The sequence below is a fragment of the Chrysochloris asiatica genome, unplaced genomic scaffold (genome assembly GCF_000296735.1).
Source record: "Chrysochloris asiatica unplaced genomic scaffold, ChrAsi1.0 scaffold00336, whole genome shotgun sequence".
NCBI classification, from domain to species: Eukaryota; Metazoa; Chordata; class Mammalia; order Afrosoricida; family Chrysochloridae; genus Chrysochloris; species Chrysochloris asiatica.
Window position 1 is genome coordinate 1,042,852 of NW_006408854.1, and position 10,713 is coordinate 1,053,564.

At 37.0% G+C, this 10,713-nt stretch overlaps 1 protein-coding gene across 1 annotated transcript in view; it reads left to right on the top strand.

Annotated features, from left to right (window-relative positions):
• The window catches only part of GPR98 (G protein-coupled receptor 98), a 962,819-nt gene that overhangs the window by 81,088 nt on the left and 871,018 nt on the right, over nucleotides 1-10,713 (top strand). Inside the window, 1 exon segment of the mRNA XM_006875701.1 lies at nucleotides 10,176-10,352. Coding sequence (XP_006875763.1) covers nucleotides 10,176-10,352 — 177 coding nt within the window.

Genomic DNA, 10,713 nt, shown 5'->3' on the forward strand with positions numbered 1-10,713 from the left:
CTATGAGTTGGTTTTGACTTGATGGCACCTGACAACAACAGCATGATTGCAAAATATTGATGAAGAAGAGTTTTTAAAATGACTGTAGTTGTACATTGACAAGGAACTGCAAGAAGTTCAAGCTGGATTCAGAAGAACGGTATCATTGTTGATGCTACATGGATCTTGACTGAAAGTGCAGAGTACCAGGAAGATGCTTATCTATGTTTTATCATCTACATGAAGTCATTTGACTGTTTCGATTATAGCAAATTATGGATAATATTATGAAGAATGGGAATTCCAGAATATATAATGGTGTTCATACAGAACCTGTGCATAGACAATTGTTCAAACAGAACAAGGAACTACAGCATGGTTTACAATGGAAAAAGGTGGCAGCAGGGTTGTATTGTCTTATAGTGTTTATTCAGTGTATGCTGAACATTTAATCCATGAAGAAGAATGTATTAGAAAGATTGGAGTCAGGCTGATTAAAAAACTGTGATATGCAGAAGACACAATGTGCTTACCCAAGTAAAGACAATCTGAAGCACTTACTGATGAAGGTTAAAGACTACAGTAAAGATTAGTAGAGATTACAGTTAAATATGAGGTAAACAAAATCTGCACAACTGGGTCAGTAAACATCATGATCAATGGACAAAATAATTGAAGTTGTCAACAACTTCATTTTACTTGGATCAACAATCAATGTCTGTGGACGTAGCAGTCATGATAACAAAAGATACATTGCACTGTTCAAATTTGCTGTATAAGACCTCTTTTAAGTGGTATAGAGCAAAGAAGTTACTTTGAGAACTAAGTGTATCTCATCAAAGTCATGTTATTTTCATTTGCCTATATACTTGTGAAAGCTGTTCAGTGGAAAAAGGAAGGCAGAAGAAAAATTGATGTATTTGATCCATGGTATTGGTGAAGAATATTGAATATACTGTGGACTGCCAGACAAGTAAAAAATCAGTCTTAGAAGAAATATAAGCAGGATGGAAAGGATGGCAAGACTTTGGCTCACTTACTTTGGACATGCCACTAAGAGAGACTGGTTGTTAGAAAAGGAAATTATGCTTGGTCAGTGATAAGGACCCCTGATGAGATGTGATGACACACTAGCCACAATAATGTACTCAAACATGCCAATGACATGAAGATGGCATTGGACTGAATAACATTTTGTTCTGACTTATGTAAGGTCTACCTGACTGAATCACTGGAACAGCATCACAAAATGGGAAGTACAAATAATGCCCTTCTGCTGAATTATCAAAATATGATAGATGTCTTCAAAAAAATGTTTGACAGGTTTTGAATTGTGATTTCATAGAAAATAGTTTTTATTTGAAAGAATGACTGATAAAGTTTCATTATTAGACATAGGTATTTGGCTGACATTCTCTTGAAAATGAAGAAAGTGAGTCATTAACTTCAAAGAAATCAGTACTCCTTGCCAGTGACAAAATTTTGAGCTTTCAATTTAACAATACAATACAAATGTTCACCAAAGGGAACTTGTATTCACCAAAGGGAACTTGACTACTTTCTAATACTTGAGTGGTGGTGGTGGTTACGTGCCACCGATATGGTTCCTACTCATAGTGATGCTGTATAGTGTTTCCAAGACTGTCAATTTTTACGGGAGCAGAAACCTCATCTTTCTCCCACAAAACAACTAGTAGATTCAAACTACTGACCTTGTACTGACCAGATTGCAATCTATTATGCTACCAGGGCATCTTTCCAATGCTGAAAGACTTAAAATTTAACTTTCTTCTCCATCATATTGTTGCAGGGTCATTGACTTTTTCTTAGATATCCCTTCAAAATTACTGAAGGCATTGTTAGGCATTGTTGAGTCAGTTCAGACTTATAGTGTCCCTGTGTACAACAGAAGGAAACACTGTCCAATCCTGCACTGTCCTTATTATCATTGCTATATTTGAGCCTACTGTTGTAACCACTGTGTCAGTCCATTTCATTGAGTCCATCTCCTCATTTTTGCTGACCCAATATGATGTCCTTATCCAAGTACTGGTACCTTTAATAATATATCCAAAATACATGCAATGAAGTCTTGCGATCCTCTTCTAAGGAGAATTTAGTCTGTTCTTCTTTCAAGACAGATTTGTTCATTTTATCTGGCAGTCCATGGTATATTCAACATTTTTGCTAACATCGTAATTCAAAAGTATCAATTCTTTTTCATTCTTTGTTATTCACTGTACATGAATTGGAGGCAATTCCATGCATTGGAGGCAACTGAAAATTCCAATTCACATTCATTGGAGGCAACTGAAAATTCTATGGCTTGGGTCAGGCACATCTTAGTCTTCAAATAAATTTCTAAAGTTGTCATTGTGGTGGTTGTGTGCCTTCTAATAGATTTTGCCTCACAGTGACCCTCTATTGGGTTTCTGATATCAGCTGATGGGTTTGAAGCACTGACCTTCTGGTTACCAGTCTAGTGCTTACCTTCTAGCACCACGCCAGGGCTCATTAGTGGTCATTTAAAGACTTTCCTCAAAGTCATGTTTTGTTAAGGTAAAAAAAAAGCATAATTACAACTTAAACAAATAATGAAAATATGTAGAATATGACATAGTTTGCTACTGGACATACTGAAAGATATAATAATTATTTTGTAATTTGTTTTCTCCTAACCACATATATCATGTACTAGTAAATAGCAGGACTTAATAAATTATCATGAAATAATGAATACAATGTACATTTTAGAGTCCTAATGGTGCACGCTAAGAAATTATTTGAGTCCCAAATGGGCTGTTTGTTGAACAGATGAATAATTGTGTAGGATGTTTAGCCTAACCACATTTACCTCCCCTATTTTGTTAGTCTGTCTACTTCTATTATTTCTACCTTATTTTACCACTGTTTTTGTGTATTTTACAATTACATAATAAATAATTAGAAAGTTATGAGATTTTATAGTGATTCATTAAATTTACTTTTAGTCTTAATCTCATTACTAATACTTGGATTATGTTTTATATTTATAAATTTATGGCTCAAAATCACCTTAGAGACATTTTGGGAAGATCTTTGTGAAAATTAGAATATTACTTCAAGTTAGACTGTGTTTTTTTGTGTGTCTGCCATATGTTAAATGAGTAGATTCCTTTAGATATAAGTAATGTTGATATAATCTGTTGATATATCACAGATCATCACCCAAGCTTGAAACAAAATTAAATATTAATTGGATGTTTAATTGTTTAGTTTTAATCTTCTGTTTCAATAGATAAAGCCTATTCATGACTCAGAATAATATATTATTATTTTTCAAGCAAAATAAGTTTAAAACGGTTTTTCTCTTCTTTGTTCACCTTTATTGTTACTTTTCAGCAGATGTGAAGATTTGTCAAATTCTTGACTCAAAAGAGGAAACATTATTGCTTCCTGTTGTTTCTAATGAACAATTGAGTGATGAACTTTACATGTTATGCCTATCTTATTGACCTAAATATTTACTTATATCATGATATTAAAGGCAATTAGATGAATAATTCAGTAGTAGAAAAAAGCTTTAAAATATTTACTCTCTCTGCTTTAATCATCTGGTGTAACAAATTATATCCTCTAGGCCAATATTTTTCAAAATGTTGTCTCTGAACAACCTTGATCAGAAGTTTCTAATGCATATTCCTGAATACCGTTCCTGTACCAGAACCCCATTCTTAAATCAGAATCTCTGGTAGGAGGAGGGTGTAAAGCTGAATTAAAAAAAAAAAAAAAAAGCCTGTTAAATGAGAATTACCATTCAGTCACCAAAGCAAGAAAAATAGAATAACGAATCCTTTTGTACCTTTGTACCTATCACCTAGCTGTAACAGTTATCAGCCTTTTGTTAATCTTGTTTAATCACTGTTGGCTGAATTTTTGTTTAAGTAAATGTCAGACATTTACTTTTATGTCATTTCTCTGTAAATTTATAAATATGAAAAGTGATTTTTTTTTAACCAAGTATCCTAAGTGACTTATTTCTAGACCTTTGACATTTGAAGGCTGTTCTTTGAGACTTTACAAAATTTATTTTACCGAGTGTTTTGTTGTTAAGTGTCTTTGAGTCTGTTCCAACTCAAAGTGAACCTGTGTAGGATTTCAGCTGGTGAGTTTGAACTGCTGACATTGTAGTTCAATCCAAACTTGTGATCCATCCAGTGCTTATCCTATAGCTTTCCACCAGAACTTGAGTATCGTACTAATTATTTTTCTTTAACATTTTGATACACAGCATATCTTCATACGTTCTTACTGCATATGGATATTTTTGTTTATTAAGCTGAAAACATTTAGGAGGCTGTAGATTTTTAAAAACATGTTTATTTTTGGAACAATAAACATAAACAAGTTGCAAGGTTTGAGCCAGCTAGCTGCTGTATGGGATAAAGAAGAGGCTTCCTGCTCCCTTGAAGATTTAAAGTCTCAGAAACCCTATATAGAGTTGCTATGAGTTGGAATTGACTCAATGGCTCTTAAAAATAACAACATACATAACCAAACAAATGAGAGGGCTTCAAGAAGTTTGTAGGAAAAATCCATCATCTTTTCATTCCATTTTTCATTAACATTTTAAAGCTCCCTCATATATCAACTCATAACTTCTACGTGAACTGGCTACAGATTAATAACATTGGTTTTAGACTTCACCGTGTGTCGCTGTAGCTCACCATCTCTACCCATATTGTTTCGTCACCATTACTTTAGGCTCGCTATCTTTTGATGTGCTATTATGTGCTTTAGATTAACGGTTGTTAGTTTATGCTCATACATAATTCTCTGTAAGAGTACTATGCGCAAGGTAAATATTCTTTATTAACTGGGCTAAACCAGCCCTGGTGGCCCTGTGGGTTAGGCATTGGGCTGCCAACCACAAGATCAGTGGTTCAAAACCACCAGCTGCTTTTCAGGAGAATGATGAGGCCATCTACTCCTTTTAAGCTGTGCAGTCTCAGAAACCATATAAAGGATTGCTGTCTTAGGCTGGGTTTTCTAGAGAAGCAAAATCAGTGAAACTATCCATCTATCTATAATCAAGGAAATGGCTTACAATTGTAGAGTCTCGGGTCCCTAGTGGAAAAGAGAAAGAAGATCCTCCTGCATGCCCATTATATGGGGAGCAGGCCACACCCCCAAGGAAGCATTCCTTTAGTTGATTGGCTGCTCATAGCCATTCATCAGAGTTAATTATGCCTGTTTTAGGTTTCATCATCATGAATAAGCATATCCCAACAGCTAAACCTATGGAAATCCTGGCCTAGTCAAGTTGGCACAGAACTCTAACCATTACAGTCTACCCTTGTCAACTTGAAACCTATAAACTATATGCATAATCTCTAAATAAAGAAAACTGTAAAGTCGTACTTGCCCCTAACATGATATAACTGAAACATGTACAACCAAAAATGTGCTGGCCCCATTTAAATCTTAAATTTCACAAACGAACAAAGCAAAAATATTTGATGCACAGATGCAAAACTAAATAAAACAAATATATCCATTTAAATGTCCAAAGGGCCATTCTATAAGTCAGCTTCCTGCCCATAGGCCTACAGCCTTAGCCCGTGGGCCTAGAGTCTATAGCTGTTCTGCCTTTCCCTGCTACTCCCGCTGCTGCCATCTCTGCTGTCATACTTTTCCAGGCAGGGATCCCAAGTTCACTCATGCTTTTTCTTCTTGTTGGTCCTGAGATCATATGTTCCTGAAATGACAGATAACTACTCCCTCCTTTTAGTTATCCATTTCCTACAATCATAGTTTTGATAATCTCAATGAAACCTTCTAACATTTACTCATGATTGAAATAATAAAATCCTATCAGCATTATGTCCCACCCATCTGAAGATGAAGAAAACTATTCAGTGAGAATTCTGTCATACCTCCTTCATTCTAAAACTAAGCACATCCATGAAAGCTTATAAACCAGCCACTTCATACCTTTATAGTCCCCCCTGCATTTTTGATAGTTAATGTACAAATTGCCCATCTGCTTACACACAGCAGCAGGACACTTGCTCACAGTGTCAAACATCTTTATTGTCATCTGGTCAGGTTCTGTTCAGTTCAGCCCTAGCCATCCAAGCTAGGTCAAATGGGTACTAGCTGGAAGTTTAGGAGCTCACACACACCTCCCTGCACTGTAAACAAGCTGGCCCCTTCACTCTCAGCCCTAGCCCCCAAGGGCTAAGTTAGTGCCCATGGGCACAGGAGATCACACAAATCCCTAAACTTCAGACCAGTCAGCCTTCCCTGTTATTTCATCTCCAGGTCAATGGGTGCCATTAGAACATGTACAAACTCAGCCCCTTTCCCCCAATTCCACTCACAAGTAAGTTCCAGGTGGTCACCAGCCAGCATATAGCTCACTGGTTCCTTTTAACTTTCAGTCCTAGAAGGAGATTTTCACTGATGGACCAATTTTCCTTGCCTTGATAACTCCAAAGCTCAAATCACTGAACTCTGCTTATTTTTTGCTTTATTTTAATCATGAGTCTCCAGTTCTCCTAAAGGTTTGGTCTGAAGGTCTTTTCAAATGCAAATGTCCCAAATTTGAAGGTTTTGGGTGGGGCTCAGGATTCTAGCTCAGGATTCCAGCTCAGGATTAGTACTCTACAAAGGCTTAAAGCAAGAAGCTGATTTTGTCCAGGCAAATTCTAACTCCCCTTTTAGCAGGCTTACAAACTCTTTGTAATTATAATTTCCAATGTTCACATATCACACATGTATGTCTATTTTACAATAATAGGCAGGCGAAACCAATATTAATAAGGCAATCAAACACACAAACTTTAAAAAACACTCAAGTTCAAAATTTTCTTCTTCCTTGGACTTGTTGTTGTTATGTGCCGTGGAGTTGGTTCCGACTCATAGTGATCCTGTACAGGGTTTCCGAGGCTGTTAATCTTTACGGGAGCAGAAAGTCTCCTCTTTCTCCCGCGAAACAGCTGGTAGTTTCGAACTGCTGACCTTGCGGTTCGCAGCCCGATTCATAACCACTACGCTACCAGAGCTCCTTCCAGGAGCTGCCACTCTCCCTGCTTTACTGCTTTAGTATTTTATCTCATGCCCCTTCGTTCTTTTTCTTACAAAACCTCATAATTGCATAGGTCTGGAGACATTGCAATGAATGCAGCTCAGAACGACAACTTCTTAAGCCATATGGCAACCATGTCTGATTTCCTGATTCCACAAGGTGGAAAGAAGACCAAACTCAAAATCAGCCCAAGGCTGGTTCCTATGAAGTGGAGGTCAGACATGCCTCCATCCTTTAACAGTACCTTTAAAATTAGGCTTGAGAACCAATTTAGAAAATTCATCCTTATGACTTTGTTTCTCTAGAACCCCACTTTTTCTGTACCACATATCTGAGGCCAGGTTATCTAGAGAAGCAAAACTAGTGAAACATACATATGTATATATGAGAGAGAGAGAGAGAGGAAAAGAGAGACAGAGAAGTTTATTATCAAGGAAATGGCTTATAATTGCAGTCCCAGATCCCCAGCAGAAGAGAAAGCCCCTCCCACATGCCCATTAGGAGCAGGCCACACCTCCAAGGAAGTATCCCTTTAATTGATTGGCTGCTTACAGTCACTCATCAGATTTAGCTTTGCTTGTATTAAGTTTCATCACCACGGGAACAAGCACATTCCAACTGCTAAACTCTGGCCATCCTGGTCCAGTCAAGTTGACACAAAACCCTAAACATTGTAGTTGCTATGATTTGCAATAGAATGATAGTGGGTTTGGTTTTGGTGTTTTTATTATTTTTTTTATTATTACCATTGGTTCATTTAATGATGGATTCATGGATAATTTCAGTTTCAGTTTAAGGATTAATTCTGGGCATTAAATTTGAGGGTTTCCCTAGTCTCAATGGTTTAGTAAGTCTGGTTTTCATATGGGTTTAGGATTCTGTTTCATACATTTCCTCCTTTTCATCAGGATCCATCTGTTGGGTTACTTGATCAAAATGTTCAGTAATGGTAGCTGGTGCCATCTATTTCTTCTGGTCTTATGGTAATGGAGGTTTGGGGGGGATAAATTTTGTTAAAGATTTTATGAAGTGAAAGTGTGGTTGGATAACTTTTCCTGCTGTACCTCCACATAAAAAAAGCTCCTCTCATAGTCCTTGTAGATCCTGCTTGGTATTGCTCATTGACGTGGCAAAAACTTAAATAAAAATATTGAAGATATAAACTGAGTTTATCTTTGTATTTTAAGTTGTATCTCTATTTGAAAAGGAAAATATTGGATATTCACATGTTGAGATTTATTCACTTAACTCATTCAGAATAAACGTCTGATTTCCAAATGCAGTAAATTTACTGCTTTAGTATTTTATCTTTTGTGAAGTGAATTTTAAACACTTAGAACTCAGTTTGCTTTCTCAGTATGTGAGTATATATATACTTATATAAATTAGGGAATATTTTTATACAACATTTTCTGTTGTGTATATATGCTTATGTTTTAAGGCGGAGACAATATGTATGTATGTATGTATGTATGTATGTATGTATGTATGTATGTATCTATACATAGATTTTGTTTGTGGAGCAGTTCATATATTAGTAGGTACCATGTAAATTTCCTACTTAATTTCCAGCCAATCCAAGAGACATTCTGATCCCCATTTTCAGAGGAGATGATGGAGTCTGAAAAAGGTGGATAAAGTGAAGAAAAATAGGAGATGTTTCACACATGTAGCATTTTACTATCCTGAAACTTGTGATGTATATCCCTAACTGGAAATGAAATTAGATGCTATGTTGAAGACTTTGTTCTGTTGTTACTTCCTCTTCTTTTGCCTCTTACATTTCGAGGATTCCACTTTCAGTACAGTCAGTTATGCCATAATGTCATAGATGGGTTTCTAAAAATCACCATCCTATATAAAATTGTGCAATAAAAACCAAAGGACTTACGAGCAAAACATGTTGGGCATACAATACTCACAGACTTGGGCAGGAAAACTTAAAAAGAAAGATAAGATGGGATCTAATAAAATGGTGGCACAAATTTACACATTAAATTTTTAAATACTTAGATACCTTGAAATAGACCTGAAATTTGCTTTTGGAAGTGGGCGTTGGAAGATTTTCAGTCATTCAAACAGCCAAACTGTCATTTAGCAGCTGGTTATGTTAATCAATTGTGTCACCTAGGAAGTTTCGTTAATTGATGTTAAGTGCCATCAAGTCAGTTTTCACTCATAGGGACCCTGTATAGGGTTTCTGAGAAGCAGCTATTGGGTTTGTACCACTGACCCTGTGGTTCACAGTCTAGTGCTGATCCTACAGCGCCACACCAGGAGTCCAGCTAATTGATTGTTGTTGTTAAGTGCTGTCGAGTTGATTCCGACCCATAGCGACCCTGTATAATAGGGTTTCTAAGAAGCAGCTGGTGAGCTTGAACTGCCAACCTTACAGCTCAAATGACTTTGCAGTCTGGCACATTAACCCACAGCACCATACCAGAACTCCCAGCTAATTGATAGAAGAGGAAAAATCTCATGCTTGCTTCACAGATGGATTGACTTGATACATTGGTGATAGTGCTGAAAGTGGACTCTGTTGCCCCATTCAGGTGTATGCCTGGATAGTAGGCAAAGATGTGAACAGTTCGCTTAGTCATTCATCATATTTGGAGGGTGAAATGACCTGAAACATGGATATATGTATGCCTGAGCAACACTAACGGTATGACAGATTGGTCAGTGACCTGGAAGGAGCAAGACTAGAGAAAGGAGGTTGAGGGAAGAGGCATGTGAATCGGGTGCTGGGAATTCCTGTAGAGGCTTTCAGCAACCAGGAAGTCAGGATGCTGCATTTATTGGATGTCAGCCAAACTCTCCTCAGCCTATGCAGTGTCATTAACAGAGTGACAGCAGGCACAGAGGCTTTGTGTGGGCCCAACAAATTAAACTCCACTCACTGTGCTTTATTCATACCTGTAAAGGAAAGAGAGAAAATGAGTGATTGAATATTTCCCAGTAGTGAAAAATATATCTGGGAGATGGTAGTGGTCTTCTTGGTCTTTATTTTGGTAGGTCAAAAAGCTATAGAGTTTAAGTTTACACTAAAAGATTTCATGAGACCATTGTAGTTTTATCAATTTATTTGAATTGATATGGATTATAAATAATTTATTTTCAATTTCAGGTAGCAGAGGAGGGCTCCACCATTTCATGTGTGGTAGAGAGAACCAGAGGAGCTCTGGATTATGTGCATGTTTTTTACATCATCTCACAGATCGAATCTGAAGGCACTAATTATCTTGTTGATGATTTTGCTAATGCCAGTGGAACTATCACATTCCTTCCTTGGCAGAGATCAGAGGTAAATCTACCTTCTTTGTTTATTTGAAAGCCTCCTGAAAAAATTTTTCTGATGTATTTGCTCTGTAATTTCTTTGCAATGTCTTACTAATTAAGTACTCTTAAGTATTTAGGGGAATCCTGGTGTAGCGCTGTGGGTTAATATGCTTGACTACAAGTTCGGTTTGAACGGCAATGTTGGTGGTTCAAGCTCACCAGCTGCTCCTCAGAAACCTCTACAGGGTCGCTATGGGTTGGAACTGACTCAATGGCCCTTAACAACATCAAGAAGTATTTTAGGAGTCCTGCTATGGCGCTGTAGGATAAGCACTGAACTGCTAACCAATAGGTTCGAGGTTTAAACCTACCAGCCACCCTTAGAA